Source organism: Copadichromis virginalis, linkage group LG20 (genome assembly GCF_057382275.1).
Source record: "Copadichromis virginalis isolate Kocher_CV1m ecotype Utaka linkage group LG20, C_Virginalis_male_GT1.1, whole genome shotgun sequence".
NCBI classification, from domain to species: domain Eukaryota; kingdom Metazoa; phylum Chordata; class Actinopteri; order Cichliformes; family Cichlidae; genus Copadichromis; species Copadichromis virginalis.
In genome coordinates, this window is record NC_140637.1 from 6,788,836 (window position 1) to 6,807,118 (window position 18,283).

The 18,283-nt window shown below is 42.0% G+C and overlaps 1 protein-coding gene across 3 annotated transcripts in view; it reads left to right on the top strand.

Annotated features, from left to right (window-relative positions):
• The first annotated feature begins 4,538 nt into the window (after window positions 1-4,538).
• The window catches only part of prdm16 (PR domain containing 16), a 171,944-nt gene continuing 158,199 nt past the window's right edge, over window positions 4,539-18,283 (top strand). For 2 of the 3 annotated variants that reach the window (XM_085442775.1, XM_085442776.1), the window contains exon 1: window positions 4,539-4,853. In XM_085442775.1, the coding sequence (XP_085298901.1) occupies window positions 4,817-4,853 (37 nt within the window). In that variant the 5' untranslated portion in view covers window positions 4,539-4,816. The remainder of the gene's footprint in view (window positions 4,854-18,283) is intronic. The other variant, XM_085442777.1, reaches the window with a different exon arrangement.

Below are 18,283 nucleotides of genomic sequence, written 5' to 3' on the forward strand. Positions count from 1 at the left end.
ATTATTTGTTTCTTTTTCCAGGTGTGAACAAAAAAAAAGAAAGCACTCCGCTTCAGGCCTCACGCAGAGTGTGTATCTGTACAGTCGCTGCCCTATAACCTCTCCATATTCGTGCTGTCGGTGGTGGTGGCGCAGCGCCCGTCAGTCTGTGACAGCATGTTAACAACACCGCAAAGGGTCCCAGAGAAACGTCCTGGATTAGCGGTCAGATTTTCTATTTCCCAGAGAAGCACGAGGTCCCGAACCCAATTAATGAATAATAATTACTTAGGCACCTTCCCCGTGAACGCTTCCAGGGACTTCATTAGAGGAAAGGAGGGAGCGGCCTGCTGTGGAGTCCCACTCCAGACTAAGACTTCACCGGGACTTTATAATTGATTGGCTGCTGTAATCTCGGTGAATGTGTCCTTATTGATCTGTGGAAAATGTGTCTTGAGGTGTGTGGATCGTCATCATCCTCTCCCCACAACACACCCAAAGCAGTGCGCGTGTTTTGTGTGTGAATGCGGAGGCTCCTTTAGTGCCCTGCCACAGCTAGTTACCGTGTTTACTCTCCCATTACATGAACTGTGGCAGAATTACAGTTAGCAAATTTACAATGCTCAGAGCTCTCACAAAAGGGCCCGCTGCGGCTTTTTGATGTCCCCCGACTCGCGTCACCCGTAGGCCGGACCGCGAGGTGCTCCATTTCACATATCTAATGTGCGCTGATGTTATCTCCGCGTAGCGTCTAATCCAGAGACCCCGAGTCTTTTCCACCGCGGATAAAGCTTGGGTTTCAGTGTGTGTGTGTGTGTGTGTGTGTGTGTGTGTGTGTGTGTGTGTGTGTGTGTGTGTGTGTGTGTGAGAGAGAGAGAGAGAGAGGGGGAGAGGGGTAGGCGAGGGTGGGGGTACGGTCGCCGCAGTCCGACCACACCAGTCCACACTGTTGTACACCTCTGTAAGTCTACCCCCACCCCCCCGCCTCCACCTAAGCTCGCACAGCTATTAGGAGTGTGCGCACACCTAAAGATTTATCGCGATAACAGAGTACTTAAAAAAAATCCAAGGTTTTGGATTAATATTGGCCAATATCATTACATTATTGAATTAATAAATAGATATAATAAGGATCCGTTAGCAGCGTCTTAGCCTACACGTTGGAATTGAGTGTTTTGCTTTTTTTAATAATCAAAATTTCCCAGGCCTAAAAATACATTTTAGCTAATCACCTATGAAGTCAGCGCTGTGAGGCCAAAACAATAAAAAATAAAATACAATAATTTAGAGTTTTTGTAAGAAGGAGCGGGGAAGGCCGTCGCTTTGCTGAGAAATCTCACGGGCATGTCACCTTGCGTTATGTAAAGGCGTCATCGCTTAATCTAAATGAGCTCTCGGAATTTTAACAGAGTTTAAATGTGCCCTTTAACACTGGAGATATAATCAGCACACGCGTGAATAAAGAGGCCTCGGATGCATCTGTAGAGGGTTTATGATGCTGACGAGAAATGCTGGCTTGTAAGCGATACACAGAGGAGGGTGTGCGTGGGCGAATTTAAAGATGTTTTTTTTCTTTCTTTAGCAGGTTAAAGGCAAACACAATAAAATGATCATACAAAATAAAACAAAAACTCGGATAATTATAGGCTTTGCATATATTATCGAACTGGATCTCAGTCCTGTTTGTGCCTGTTTGTTTGTTGTCACTTTCCGCTGATTATGAATCCCATCTGCTTCTCTTTAGTCTAATTAGAGGGAATAAAACGGAGAGCGACCCGGCACGTGCAGATGACTGAACGCGAGTGCAGCAGCACACCTCTCTTCCGGGGACGGAGCCAGCAGTGCTGCCTTCTTGAGCTCTTTCCAGTTGCAAGACAAAAGAGAGAGAGAGAGAGAGAGGTGGTGGTGGTGGGGGGACGGAGAAAAAAAATGCACGTCACATTTCTGGAAAGCAAATGCTACGAAACGCGAAGTTTCTCCGAGCAGCCGTTCTATGTTTCCCCAAAGCATTTAAAGCTTTAAATGGCGCAGAAAAGTATTCCCCAACGGCCCAGTGTCGGAGAGCAACACTTTTCTTTGCAAGCATAATCACAGTTAATTGCTCTTTTAAAAAGGGGGGAAAAAAAGGTGTTGCACCATGTGAAAGCATTTGTCCAACCCGATGTGCAGGAAATATTGAGAGGTCTGAACTTTTTCGGGAGACTGGTGGAAATTATTCCGACAAAGTGGAGAAAGTTCTGCTGAATGTCCCTTTTTTGTAGTTTTCCTCTGACTGAAATTGGATGAAGGAGGAGGTATCGACAAAGCCGGTCGATTAAAACGATGGATTATCGATGGCTTGTCGTCACGCTTCCGCGGTTCTGTTGGATACCAAAAGGAATAAACAAAACCTTTGTACACGATTGTTATTCACATAATTTATTATGTGCTTATCGACCCGTTTCTTCTATCTGTCGGTCCCTGTTTTGCGTCGCATGCAAGGCCGTGAGCTTCTCTCTCTCTCTCGCTTTTAAATAAACCCCTCGTGTTTTACCTGAAGATTTTTTTCATAGTATCCTAAAGAAAATATATTAACAGGTTACAGGTAACCAGGTGGCCCTCACACGCCGTACTTCTCATTCTTCATTTCTGCATTCTGTCAAGCCAACAACGCAAACCCCCTCGCCTCATGATGCGAGACAAACTCCCTAATATGCACTTAATGTAAGCTAATTACTGCTGATTGTTATTGATTAATGATCACGTCATTCGTTTCACTTCAACCCGTGGGAAAACATCCCACGGCAATTTCTCTCCCAGTATAGACTGTTTGGGGACATGAGCTCGATGCTTTTATTCAGATCACCGCGCACTGTAAGAAGTCAGGATGCAAGGAGACCAAAGAACTGTCACACATCGTCGAATTATTCGCAGTGCTTGTATAGCAGTGTAATCAAGAAATAATAATAATAATAATAATAATAATAATAATAATAATAATAATAATAATAATAATAATAATAATAATAATAATGTGTATGGATTTGTAAGTAGCATAGCCCATAAAAAATATATCCAGGAATAGATCCCTGCCGCTCTCCCAGCAGACTGCAGTTGCTCCATCGTCACCGATCTTTAATAGGCTCCAACATAGAGCCGCCTTTATTCAGCTAAACTAGACGGAAACCATTCCCATATGACATGTAGGCTAAAGGCCCATGCAGGCACCACATGAATATATCGAGCGGCCTGGCAGCCAAACCGGATCTTGTTGCTTTAAAAAGTCAGAAGATTATTTAAAAAAAAAAGTTAAATCGGAATAGATGTTTACAACTTTTACTGCGTCTTTCGTTTTTTTTTCATGAAATGTTTGGACATCAGCAAAAATATTTTGTGCGTATGATTCAATGTAATAATAATAATAATAATGATAATAATAATAATAACAACAATAATAATAATACAGATGTTAAAACTGTTGTAATAAAACTACACCGTCTAACAAAATATCTCGTGTAAATTCAGTTTGTTTTCTGAATTGTACATTAACAAGTTAAGAAAATGTTGTGCTGAATGGTTATGTAGCTGTGTTTGAGCAGATTCTTTTGTCGAGAACAGAGATCTAAATTTTACCTTTGAGTCCTTACATCGAACTCCTGTATGCACGTAACGTAAAGACGGTCTTCCTCTGTCTGGAGCAAACAAACAAACAGGTGCAAGGCAAAAGTCACAGCTGCAAAAAGAAAGCCTGCAATCTGGCTACCTGCTTTCAGGTGATCTGCCGAAGCAGTGTGCGCACGGTTGCTGCTAACTGTGAACAGAGAAAGTTATCCAAGAAATAAGCAACACGGCTGTTACAAATGTGAACACAGAAGGAAACAAAAGAAAGAAAGAAAAAGAAAAAAAGAAAGAAAGCATGGACGTCTCTCCGGTAGGACCCTACTGGTGGAGGCGCCGTGCATGCGTCAAACAGCTGCTGGCCGCTGCTTGTCCTGAGGGCAACATGGTTTTTACACACACACACACACACACACACACACACACACACACACACACACACACACACACACACACACACACACACACACACAATCATAGCTTGTAAGCTTGTAAAGTTGCAACCACAATCGAGCTCGAGCCTTGGACCTGTTTACGTGTGCGTGTGAATTAATGAAGTTAAAAATAACCTCTGCAGCTCCAGCAACACATACTGAGGTATCAGTAGCGGCAACTGCCTAAACACAAAGTTTCTGTAAGTCTTTAAATTAAGAAAGGAAAGTATTTTTATAGCACAATTTTTTTTAAATAAACAGGAACAAAAACAACAAAATAATATATTATGTTAATTATAAATACTGTAATAATGATAAAATTATATTTAAAAATGTAATTCCAGTATTACAATACGACCTTGACCTCACCACCATACCTCACTGCGCTCACCGCTGTGCTGGAGAAAACCAAGCAGTCGCTGTTAAAGGGGGTAAAAATCCAAGAGGGTGCTGGCAGGAGCTGAATGGGGCGGGTGGAGGGGTGAGAAGGGGGGGGGGGGGGTAAGGGGATGGTAAGGGGGAGGGAGGGTGGGAAGGTGAGATGGTGAAGAGAGAGCAAGGAGGAGGAGGAGGAAGAGGAGGAGGGGAAGAGATAAGTGATCTAAAGGGGAGACGATAGGACAAAAAAAAAAGTGATGATGATGAATACATTGGAAAGTTTTTTGGCCCCGGCGAGGGTGTCAGATTGAATGGCCTGTGCGCATGTGCGAAGGTATCACAACTGACAATGCTGGTGAGATGAAGATAGTGTTGTTGCTGCTTCTGGGCTCACGGAGGACGACGAGAGGAATCTACAAGCCGACAAGATGAGATCCAAGGCGAGGGCGAGAAAACTGGCCAAAAGTAGGTCTTATTTTTTCCCCCATTCTTATCGAGTTAACCCACCGGCTCCAAACTCCCGGCTCCGTAGATGTCCACTGTGTCCTTGTCATTTGCCATATCCTTAAGAGAGGATATGACTACTCTTTGTTCAAAAATAACTTTTCCGCTGTAAATATGTCCCGTTTCGGCCGCTCAGTCTCGTTTCCCTGCGTGTTGCGGTCTTGGCTTCGCTGGTTCCAGTGTCAACAAAAAAGAAAAAGAAAAGTTTTCATGTGTGATGAGAAACGCCGCTGGTGCTTTAGCTGATTACACTCCGATAAAAGAAATAGATAAACACTGTCTCCCAGAATTGAGCCTCATCTCGTATTTTTGCTCTTTATCGGTTGTCGCGGGCTTCCGCGAAGGCGCAGATTCCTCTCCTGAAGCTACCGAGAAAGTTGTCGAAATGGATAGTAACTTTTTTTTTCATAGAGCCGTTTCAAGTCTTGTGAAATAATATTCCCTGCTTTTAAAATAGTGGGCGCTGTGGCACTGCTCTGCTGCTCGCTGCAGAGCTCACGGCGAGCCTGGGCGCACTCTTTCATTTGCCTGCAAACTGATACGCAGAGATGCGATTTTAGAAAGGAAAGAGCAATATTTTAATGAGGACTTTTCTTCTTCTTCTTTAATTCGATCCTGCTCAAATCTCAGCAGATATTGCTCTCCCGCTAATTTGTTTCGTCCCAAAACCCAAGGCCACTGGACTGCAGCAGCAGGCTGTTTCCTCCTCGAGGGAATGCCAATCAATAATGTGTCTTGAGAGCGCCCATACGACGACTTTTGTGGGCTGCTGGACGCGTCATACGGAAAATTCATGTATTCGGTTCTTTTTTTTTTAGTGTGAGTGTGAACATGAGCACTTTGTTGTTGGAAATGGACCATGTTTATCGTTTGACATTTGTTTGTTGTTGGTGGGTTGATTTATGAATTACATTTACTTAAACCGCCGATTTTATTCTTGCATGAATGCACTTTGGCTTCCACAGCCCTGCGTGGATCACTCGGCTTTATTTATCCACAATTTATTTGAAAGACAAATGCTTCACAACATCGCGATTTCTATTGCGGGCCTGTTGTCATTTTATTTTGTTTCTGCCTTGGTGTTTGTTTTCTTCCAAACCATAGTGACTTGAGCTGTGGTTTTGTGAAAGCTTGCATTCTAGCTTGTATGTTGTTTTATTATAATGTGGGGGGGGGGGGGGGGGGGGGGTATTTTATTTTAGGAATATGCTGTCGTATGTTGGACCTGCTTTATTTGCGTGTTTCCAGGCCCTTTCAGAAAACTTTGTAACTTTGCCTCCCTCCCTTTTAATTCAGCGTGAACCTCGACCTCGCATTAGACGCAATTAAGGCTATTCAACAAAGTCATTTCAGACCAAATACTCCGTGCCAAGCATTTGAAACAGACATGAAATGTTTATGTATTTATTTATTTATTTATTTATTTTAAATAAAGAGCTTTACTTGACACGTCCCAAATAAATCTGTTCTATTTTAGCGCTGTTTAGTTCATTTTCAGGGAGGGGGTTTCAGCGCTCTTTCTTTCAAAGGAAAAACAACGAGAATAAAAACACTAACATTTCCCCCCTCTCCACTTTTCAGTCGTGTTCTTGTTGTTATCGTGTCACTTTCACACGGTTGCCATACACGAGAGGACAAAGTTCCCGTACAAGTTTACAACAAAGCAAGAAATACACATACATAATGTTTTTTTTTTCAAAGAAAATGGGTTAAAGGAAAAAACGTAAACTAGGCTGCTTTGTGAAAATACTTAAACGTGTGGAGGACCAGCCTATTGCCAGTAATTGCACTTGGTCTTGATCTCTAAACAGCCTTGATAGTCTGTTGATCCGGGTGCTAATGAACACAAATACCTGGCTTTGTAGCACTCAGATCGGAGCACTGGGAGCCTCTGCAGCTCACAGGCCTCCAATCTGTTGTGTTGCAGTGGTTGGAAAAACAGAGCAGACAGAAGGCATGAAAAATATCATGTTCTTCCTTAACATTCAAATCGTGCAGGCCCACAACTTTTGAATGCGACGCGGGGGGAGTGCGTTCCCCCCTTTTTTGACGCTCGGGTAAAACATTCTCTTTTGTAGCTGAGTACAGTAGGCTGTAGGCCCACGGCTATTATGCAGCAGCTGCTTTATCGTTTTATTATTGTTATTAATATTTTTTATATTATTATGTTATTGTTCTCGCGGACACCGGCTGCACATTAAAGACCACGATATTAGAAACTTTTCACCTAACACGACTATGTGAGCGCTTTAATGCAAAGTGGCATTGATCTCTAACTATGCACTAACTAGCTATGCATTAGTTCTGGTGTGTTGACATAATACTTTTGCGTCAACATTAAAGTGTTAATGAGTGTTTTTTTTTTTTTTTTTTTTTTTTTTTTTAAGGAAAAAATGGTTTTACTTTCTGTTCCTCTGATTTTTTGATTTTTTTTATTATTTTGCTGAAAATGTGCAACTTTTAATTTGAGATCAACGTCTATTGTATTTATTTATTTTTTATTAAAAATATTAAACAGTCTATTCTAAGCTTTATTTTTCATTTAATTTAATTGAACTTTTTTCTTAACCAGTGAATGACTCCATGGAGACACTCGAGCCTTACGCCACATCTCATTTTATCGAACGGAACGGATTTGATATGCGACTTGGCCTCTTGTTATCTTAAAAAACTAAAAAAAATCAATACAGCCAATCTAGCTGAGAATAAAGACGCAAAGTGACAATATAATTACTTTTGGCGTTACTCACGATGAAGTTATGCTTGAGTATGTGTGTGTTTGTGTGTGTCCGTGCGCGCTACAGAAGGCTGATTGTGTTTGAAATGTTTAACACCTTGCGGCGGTTTTATTGTGGTATTCTTAGGGGTCCACATGTAGCGTTAAATTGTGTGTGGTTGTTTTTTTTTTGGATCAATTAAGACTTCCGGTTGAGTGGGCGTACATTTATTTTCAGGTATGTTTTTTTCAGTACACAGGTGGGAGCAATACATAAGCACGCACGCGCTGTTCTCTTCCTCCCCTGCGCTAAAAAAGGTAATTAAAAAAGAACCGTGTACTTTATCACATATGGTGAAATGAAAGTCAGTGAATTCACGCAGATTATCGATTTTCAACACCGATTTTAATCTTCTGCACAATCAGAAAATATTTATTTTTTTTGTACAGTCTTGCTTTTGTGATATTGTGTTTGGAAAGATTCGCACAATTTCAGACAGCTTTCCTCTCTCACGGCCTGTCTTTGTCTCTTTCTATGATGTACTAATCGCAAGATATCCTATTGATCTTCGTGTTAAAGGCCTCTTATTAGATGGACTCCCAGTCATGAACTTGGCCTGGCTCAACAGCTTCTGATGTTTTGACAGAAGTAATAAAACCCAACCCATAACACTTTAAAACCAACAATGGTAGCTATGTTGAACTTCTGGCTAAACGTTCAGGGACCCAGTATGTTACTGCTATGCAGCGGTAATATGTGTCAGATAGCACTCCTTCATGTTCACAGATTAGAGCCTGGACATGAAAAAATGATAGGATCATCAAATGCAGAGGAAATCCACCTTAGCAAGATTTTTCTTTCTTTCTTTTTTTTTTTTTGGGTGGGGGGGGGGGGGGGGGGGAGTTACTTTTATGAAACTGTAAATCTCAGTTTTAGTTGCTTTTATTTTGAAGTGCACCAGTCAGTTAGTGCAGACAACATGCACCCAAACAAATATTGTTAATAACTCTTATTTTGATGGTTTGAGAAGAATTACAGATTTTTATCTGTTCCGAATTCTGACAATTTCCTTTCAGTGCATTTACAGTACCCACAGAGACATTTGTTTATGCTGAATGTCAGTAACGCTGGATAAATTGTGAAATAAAAATACCTGTGAGATCTTTGCTTTATTGCTGCAGACCTTGCATAACTAAAACAGGGAGGGAAACTTGAGATTCTTGTGGTTCCATAGAGCCCATTTGCATTCATGTGTGATGATGTGAATGATCTTTGCAGCACCGATTCAGGCATCACCGTTTGGCTGTCGTCGAAATGTGCAGACTTTGCTACTTCTGCATACTACAGGCTCTTTTTCTTTCTTTTACAGACATATTGTTCACCACCTTGTTATGAGGATGACATGCTTTGCAGTGATTTCTAAAGTGAAGTTTTCAATATAGTTTTGAATTTATTTTATTTTATATGGTTTCGGGGATTTTGATCTGAGCATTTGGACTGATTTTAGGACCATTTGTGTCAATTTCTGAATGATTGAAAAATTGTGTAGCCTGACTAATTGCATCAGTCCACACTTGGCGAGGCCACATTTCCTACATAAGTACTTGATTATAGAAGTTTTGGATTTGGATGTCATTTCCTCATTTTGAGTGTGTACATGTGCAGAGTGCAGATTTGTGCATGTCGTGAGGAGGGTTGTTCTGACTGGTTTTCCATGTTTATTTCCTTTTATAATCATTTTTGTCCATATGCATTTAGTAAAATGCTTTTGTATTGACATGTAACTGTACAACCAGAAAACACTGTATGATGTTCTTTGAAAGGAGTAGCTTTACAACTGACAGTTAAAAAGCCAACAAAGATTTATCTGTGACTCATCTGTGATTTTTGCATGTTTGTAACATATTAATTTGTTGCAGAGGAAGTTGCTCTAGTCAAAGTTAGGACAAGGTCATGGTTATGGTCCATTCAGTGTCTAGTCCTGAGTCTCATGGAGTAACATATGGTCACCATTTGATTCCTATGGTGCAAATAGTTTTTATGTAACCGTTCCCGCAAGTCTGCATTGAGCTTAGAAAGAAAACTTATATGATCTCCCGCACCTGTGCCAGGAATACACACAGGTGATAAGTAAACAAATGATTAACTGATGATTTAAGCTATGATTTACTGCAGCTGTAATGCTTTTAATAGAACAATTTATCGAACTTTAAATATATCAGTTATTATATACAGTATTTTATGGGTTTTTTTTTTCCTTGGACTGTTTTTGGTTCCTCCTTTTCCCTCCTGAACATAGAGTGAAACAGTGTCTCAGGAGAAATTCTTTTCTTGTTATTCAGTCAGTTAGTCTTGTGAATTTGCTGCTGCTGTTTTGGCCAAGTGTTCATTGGAAAACAGAGACTCTAATCTGGTCAAGGGCAACTGCAATAAAATGTAAAAAAAAAAAAGTAATAAAGTGGATAATAACACGTGAATCAAATAAATTACATTAAGCCTCCTTCTGTCTTTCAGCAATTATGAGGATGAAATTACTTGTTCGCCCCTTTTGTCATTGTTTTTTTAAAATTTACTTCTATTCTAACATTTCAATGTCACATCCATCATTTGACCAAGTGATCCCCAGCACGTACTACAACACTCCCTATTGCATTACCTTTGAGCTATCTTGATATCACTTCAAATGAAAAGGTTGTGTTGGCTTAATTTTATATATGACCAATAAATACCTTCTTATCTAGTGCATTATTTCAATCTGCACAAAAGAGACAGAAACAAAGACATTGATTTGGTTTGGGTTCTCAGAATGAGAATAAATGGGTTCTGCTTCATTTTAGCAGAATTATTTGTATAGTTTTAGGAGAATAGTGAAGTCCCAGCGACTCCTCGCTGTTGACTGGGTTTCACTGAAGGCTTGCTTTGAAACATTTGACTTGCCTTAGTTCCCTGCTTTCCAGTGACACATACACAAGCACGCACTGAAGCCATGCATACGGTATAATGCAAATGGATCCCGCCTGGTCACACTTACACACACATACACCTCAGTGGTGACAGATTTTTTGTGCATTGGTATGCTTTAACCCCAATCAATCACAAACTAGAAAGGTTGAGTGTAAATGTCATCCAAACAGCAGGAGCCGGCACTGTTGGCTGACTAAATGCGTGCAAGTGTGTGGGAATCAGTGTGTGCACCATTTTGTACAGTTATTGGAGGTCCTGTCACTGTTTGGAGCTTTGACCTTGGCCAAGTCTGGCACAGCGATGGGTGGGCACCTGGACACACGCAGGCACTCTCACACTGAGACCCACACACACGCACACTTATACACACTCACACAAATTTTAGCTCTGTGCATCTTTTTCCGCTTCATTGCTGACTAAGTCAAATTTTGAGTTGGTATACAAATACCATTGTATTAAGCTCTTGCACATGGCTCCAAATCCCATTCATTTTATTGATACAGTTACCTCACCATATTCAGCTGGCAAAAATGTCTGTTTCTCCACTTGCGCTGTGACCTCATCTGCCATGTTTAGAAAAACAACAGTCTCCAAATCGCTTTGTAGTGGGGAATCTGACATGACTGAGAGGGTTTCAGATATATTGCTGATGTTTTTCTTTTTCCTGTTCTTTTCAGCCCCCTGTTTTTTTGTCTCTTCTTATGCTTTTTGTTTTCAGCCTGCAGATGCGGGCAGGGATCTTGGTAAAAAAAACAAACAAAACCGAGTCATATGTGTTAGCGAAAATGAGGTTAAAAAATACAAAAGGCCTGAAGTAAAGAGCATTATATCTTGACCCGTGGTTGCTTATCAAATTATGTCCAGCCACTGGTGGGTCATGTCTAGAGTTTTCCATTCCAGCTTCTCAGGACTAAAAATACATCACGACTGCTGGAATCATCCCATTGGAAATATCCCATCTTTACTTCAGAGGATTCTGATTAACGCTAAATGATTAGCTCTATGAGTGTCTTGTGTGATTGTGTACTACCCACTGCTAAACAGTGTGTGTTGTTTGCAAAACAAGGGGGCAAATGTGTCGACTCCCTAATTAGTGCGCGCTAACAGCCCTCATGATTCCCCCTTGCACTGTGATATCCCAGGGATTGCTCAAAATTGTGACTAGTTTTATCTGGGTCTAATCCTGATTTGTTTGGTATTAACCCTCGCACTTTCTCCCTCATTCCCACTCACTTCTGTCCAATTCTACATTTCCTTTCCTTTTATCCATTCATGAACTGACCTTTATGTTGCTTTCACTTTAATTTACTCCATACTCTCTGCAGAGCTGTTTCCAATGTGTGCTATATTATTTCAATATTGCCAGATCTTTAATCGTAATGAGACAACATATGATTGGCTCCTTTTTGTGATCCAAATTAAGGATTCCGAAGTTGTAATGGTAAATTTCCAAAAAAGAAACAGTCACTGTACCTTTTCTGTATATACAAATGCAGTGTACTAGAACATATTTTAAAGCAATATTTTGGTATATTGTGTGATCCATTTGCCATGTATAGATATAGAGTGTACCTATGCACTGCAAATGCATGAAAACTAATACTGCTACTAATATTCAGGATCTTGAAATGAGCTATTGGTGTGACCTACCATCAGCCATCAGTACAATGTAATGACAAGGTGATGCAAAACAAGCATAAAAATGAGCATTTAAATGCGTTTAGTGATCACAAAGAAATGTGACACTTCATTTTCCAGTATTCTTCTTCTCTCTGTCTGAATCGTAGCTCGTCCCTCCATACTCACACATACTCACACAAACACATGCTGTCTATTTCAAGTCCCAGTCCAGCACAGCTGATGATGGCTCATCCTGTTCTGGTATGATAAGCAGACAAACTGCTATGTCCCCTGGGCTGTTTGCCTGTCTTTGGAAACAAACAGTGATGTGTAGAGGCAGTGTGGCTCTAAACTCCCACTGCTTGCTTCCCCTTTCATAAGACCGCCAGTTCAAAGCCTTGGCTCCATCTCTACTTCTATCTCTCCCGCTCCCTCCCTCCCTCCTCCTCCTCGCTGTCTTTCTCACTGTGGTTCGTCATTACCACAAAGATGGGCAAGCAGTGTCTCATTAAAGGGGATTAGAGACATCTCCATGTCTCGCGGGGGCCGAGCGGGACATTTCTCCTCTCTGGTCAGCCCCCCCACCCTTTTTCTCTCAGAGATCAGGTTCTTTGATTTGGCCAGATAAAGACCTCTTTCATGTCGGTTGGGACGGTTAGCGATTACACTGTCAGGCCCATCGTTTTGGTGCGTTTGACAAATTTGTCATGCTGGGTGGGGCGGGTGTGGATTGTATTATGAGAGGGGGGGTTGTACATGGAGATTCACAGTAATTGAGCTGTCATTATCCAGTGACCCTGCCAGGCTCTGGCGCATAGGGCTCACCAATTCTCTATTTGTTTCATACTTTCCTAACTTTCTCTGTGAGTATGATGGATAGAACAAAGAGGAGGGAGAGGAGGAGAGAGTGGAAGCTGGGTAGCAGTTCCCAGATGAATACCTCTGCTTATTTGACCACCTCTCCCGAGCACTCCTGTCCATGAAAATTGGCTCCACTACATCGCTGCTGCAAGTTTCTTTTCTCACCCAGCTCCTCCCTGATGCAACTCAATTAGGCCCATATCACCAGCTGCCATTTATTTTCATACAAAATGAAAACTGGTGGCATGTTGATTACTGAATTCCCCAGAGACAAAGGGCCACGATTGGTGTGGTTTAATTTCATTAAGTAGAGTGTGGTGCGTGGGATAAATATATTAGTGCAGTCCCCCCCTACCCCAATTTACTTCAGCCACTCTGTATGTTAAACAAATCCTTTGGTGTTACAGTTGTGAAATTGGAATAAATCTCACAGAATAGTTTGGTGAAAAGCAGGCATCTTTACACGAGGCACCTACGTTTGTTCTCGACTTCTCTGTGTTTTTTGATCCATTTTCTGTTTCTTGCGCGAGCCTTGAAACATGAAATGAAACCCCTCATGGTGGGCTTTCTGAGTGTGGTTGTGCGCTTTTCCCAAAAACACATATAACCATTGTATTTTGGTTATGGCTTGGTCTGCCCTGTGTATTTGAGATGTGGGCTAGAAAGATGCAGTGTGGTGTGAGTGAAAAAAAAATCTTTTCCTGGTGGGATAGTGTGACTATATTAGCGCAGAGATTTTGATGAAGGAAATAAGAGCCGTCCTTGTTAACCTGGAGTCAGATTGGTTGTGAAGCGATGAGTAGGGTGGAATGTGTGCGCTATCGTTCGCGAGTGAGTGCACACTTGTTTGTGTGTGTGCGTAGGTGTTGGAGGGGTCTTGACTAAAACATTTCAAGATGGCCCATTAGCTGGCGTAGGCCCGTCCCCTCCTGACACTAGGATTCCTCTGTGCTGACCCCTCTCCTCCACCTCTCAGCCCCTCTGTCCCAGAGGCCCCCAGCCTCATCCTGCCAAGTGTACGGTTCCAAAGTAACGATGAAGCTGCCTGCGTGTGAAAATATTGAATTGCAAAAACATCCCTGGGTGAGAGGGTGTGTGAATGGAGCTTTCAGCGCCGGGCCCGACCCGGGCTCTGCGCTACTGACTGACGGACAACAAATGGCATTTTGTGTCCAGAGAGAGCAAGGGAGCGAGAGAGAGGGGACAGAGAGGAAAGGGGAAAGGAAGGAGGAGAAGAGACACAGTGAAGAGAGGGGGGGGGGGTCTTGAGATTTTTCAGGCCTCTTCAGTCTGGGGCCCTACATGCAGGTCTGAAATGCCTTATCACATGACCTGTCTGACCCCTGGCCCCTATTCAGCTAAGGCTGTCAGGCTGCTCTCAAACAGGGAGCACAAAACCTCATAGCTTCAATGGCTACTATTCACCCCCTTGTGAAGCCCTTCTCCAAAGGTAATAGGTAAAAGTAATGTCAGTGACCTTCACTTTCCGTCGCTCTACAAGAGGGCAAAACTCTTAAGATTCCCAGATAATGTCAGAGGTAGGGTGGCCGTTTTGGCTCCTTATCCACTGCCTCTACTTAGCTGCCATGAGAAGAAGCGAGAGAGCAAGCTGACTTGCCTCTTTTGAGACAAAGTGTTGTTTTGGTTAAGGATATTAATTCACATCTTGAAAGTGATGTTAGCTGAGTTGGAATATGATAGCGTTTACAAACAATGTGATGCCATTTTTGTTTTGTTTTTTGTTGCCATGCGCTGGGAATATACTTGTGCCTGTGTGTTATCTAAGCGTGTGTGGGACATTAGTGAATTTCTGATGTCTCAGAGGAGCGACTGGGTCACGGTATGACCGTAACCTCCTGTCTCGCTTTGCAACCCACACACTGGCATCTCTCCCTCTGTCTCTCTCCTGACCGGTCCTAAGATTCTTTCTTTTCTTCTCTTTTCCTATTTCTCCCCTCCTTCTTTGGAACACTGGAGTTTCTCTCTCTCTCCGGTCCCCTTTGAAAAGATGCGGTGTCTTTGTCCGGCCTGATAAAGGATGCCATAGTTCCCCTTTTCCCCTTCTTTGTGGCCCGGGGCTGGCGGCTCCTGTAGAAGTGCAAATGGTATCCTCTCGGAGGGGCTATCCCCGCGGGCCCTCAAGGGCCTTCTCTCTCCTCCAGGCTTGGCTAATTACCACCGTGCCCCCACCTCCCCCTCCTTAGCTCCCTGGTCCCTGGAACCATGGACGGCACATTCCCACAAACAGCACCTGGCCTTCTTTTCTCCTGGTCTGCTTTGATGGCTGACACCCCAGACTACCCCCCTCCCTCCTTCCTCATCCTCTTCTCCTCTCCGCCCCACTACCTCATCTATCTCTCTCTCCCTTCTTTTAACTTCTTCTTCTCTCACTCTCTCTCTCTCTCTCTCTCTCTCTCTCTCTCTCTCTCTCTCTCTCTCTCTCTCTCTCTCTCTCTCAGTGACTCTCATTAATAGAGGTTTTAAATTGCTTTCTGACCCCGGCAAACTGCTCTTGTTGAAAAGGGAGATGTTGAAGAGGATGTCAGGAAGAAGTGAAATAGATGAGAAGGGGCAGGAGAAAGTTATCTATAGTCCATTATATGTTTTGTGAGATGGGTATGTGTACTATTATACACTAATATTATTATATTAAAACATACTCAAGAAAGACTGGTGGAAAACTAGTGGCTTACTTAGATCACAGTGAATCATGATCATGATTCGCTGTGATGAGAACTTGTACTTGTACATAAAAAACTGTACTAATAATGCTCTTATTGAAGTGAAGGGTTTTTTTTGCTCAGAAGAAGAGGTTTAAGATTGATATTTCATTTGGAGGTTCACGGTTTATAAAACTTCATCAGAAGCGGATGCAGGTTAAGTGGATTTCAGTGCAACAGCAATGCACGCATGCACACTAACTCGCTCACAGCTGTCCGCACACACAAGCACCAATATCTAATTTAGTTGCACATTTGTGCCCCTATAGCCATAGGCCTAATCAATGACCAATCTCAATGGATTTGACCAATTCATAGCTGGCCTTTGTGCAGTCAAGTGATCCCAGTGAGAGCGTTTGGACAGCTTTCTGAGGAAAACAAATAGCTCTATTACAAGCATGCGTCTGTGTGATGCTCAGTATCCCAAAGGCAAAGTGCTCGGCCTATATTAGCTGCATATTCTCCATGCTGGAAAAGGTTCACCTATAGACACAGTCCAGAGATAAGAGCGCTGTCATTTAGAGTTGAATAACCTGATTCTGAATTGTTGAATATCACACAATCACATGTGACTTTAAAGGAAGGAGATCAAAATACTTACGGCACTTTTTTTACTCTTTCCAGTAAAGAAATACACGTGCTCACACACACACACGTACACACACTTAACCCTCCATTCAACAAAGAAAAGACACACACAGAAGCTAGGGGTGGTGCTGCGAGCTGCACACACCCAGACCAGTTACACTTGTGTGGCAGAATTTGGTTTTGGTTTGTAAAACTGGGCTTAGCTTGCAAACTTTAATGCTACATGGGTTTGAGTTTGATGTAAGGCCCCATGCTAGCTTAAGAAATACTTCAGCTGGCTTCTGATGGTTGTAAACTGAGCTAAGATGGGAAAAAAATATTGCTCAATCATTTATTTGGTTCACATAAAAGTGAACAGAGATTGGAATTGAGAACTTTTGATTCCTTCTTTGTCACATGAACAGCTATTATAGTTATAGAGTTTTACAACTCATGAGAGATTTAGTGCTACTTTCTTTTGCTGGCAATTACATCTGCTCTAAAACATCACCAGCTTTCTAGTCTGGCCCTTCTAAGCAACTTACTGTTGCTGCCCTTCCCTAAAGAGTTCACACATCATCACCTACAGGACTCAAGTGATGCCACGAACTGGGCTGCCTCTTCCGGGTCTGTCGTAACCAAATAAGCAGTCATTGGGACGTTGGGTGATGGATGGTGGATAATCCTTGCATTTAAAGGAAATTCCACAGTTGGATTCACTTTAAGTTTGTAATCTTTGATGCATGCCAGAACTTTTTTTGTTAATAGGGTGTGCATGTATTGTAACTGATGTAGAAGAGCATTAATCTTGGGACACAAAAGGTTTTATTAGGGCTTTGGTACTAGCGATACTCTGTGTTGACACTGATTGACAAAACGGTGGCCTCAAAATTTTAATCAGGCAGACTATCTTTAAAGTCTGAAATGACATAATTAGAATTTCTAAGTTTGGTTTAAGGAGAGGCTTCCCAAGCCTTATGTCTCCCTCAATTTTCGACTCTCTCCTCATCAAGTCTAGCCACATCCTCTTTTTCGAAAACAGAAAAGGAAAGAGGAAGATCCGGTTTCTGAATTGTGTTTTATGAGTGGTTGAAACGGCCACTTCTGCGGTTTTTGTCTGTCCACGCTGACCGTTCGACTCAGAGTTCTTGAGGTTTCCAGACATGCCAATTAAGCAGTTTTAATTAGGAAGATGTTGTTCCAAACAAATGTTTGCACTCAAGGACCTGCATGTTGGTTAAGTTTGGGGGTGGATTCCACGGGTTGTTACTGTTATTTCTGTGCTGTTTCAATTGGCTTTGCAAATCAGTTTCTCTTCATTTTCCTGAATGCAGTAAAAGTTCACTTCGATGACCGCAGGCACACATGCGCATAACTGACAGAGGCATCTTGTTTTTCAACAGCACCGAAGAGCAGTAAGTGCTTAAGAATGGTTAAGCAATGACAAAGCAAACAAAAGAGGCAGGTGGGTGAGGCTTCTACTGGCCTCTTGCCAGCCTTAGCTTCATTTGAATATTTATATACTGCAGCGTTTTGTTTTTAATGACGTAAAAAATTCAAATTTTTCTCTAAAGACTGGGACACGAAGTTAAATCTCTATTATTTCACACATTTCTGATAGATAACCCATTTTTGTTAGTCTTTAGAAAGAAAGGAAAATATGATCAATCAATGAGGTGAACACATTAATGGCGGCTTTCAGATCCACATGTTTGCACCATTTTTTTTGATATAAGGTAACATTTTAAATTGACGTTCATGGTTTCCATCCCTTCTTTTAACAGCTTAGAATTCATTAGCTGGACAGTTTTTTCGGGGCATGACCCACCTCACAGAAGGGATTTTTGGCGTTGTTCTTGTTTTATTTGTTGTTGCTTTTAAAGAATTGTAGGTAACTTTGATGCCAAGTTCCTCCACAGCAAAAGGCAAGGACCTGACCCAG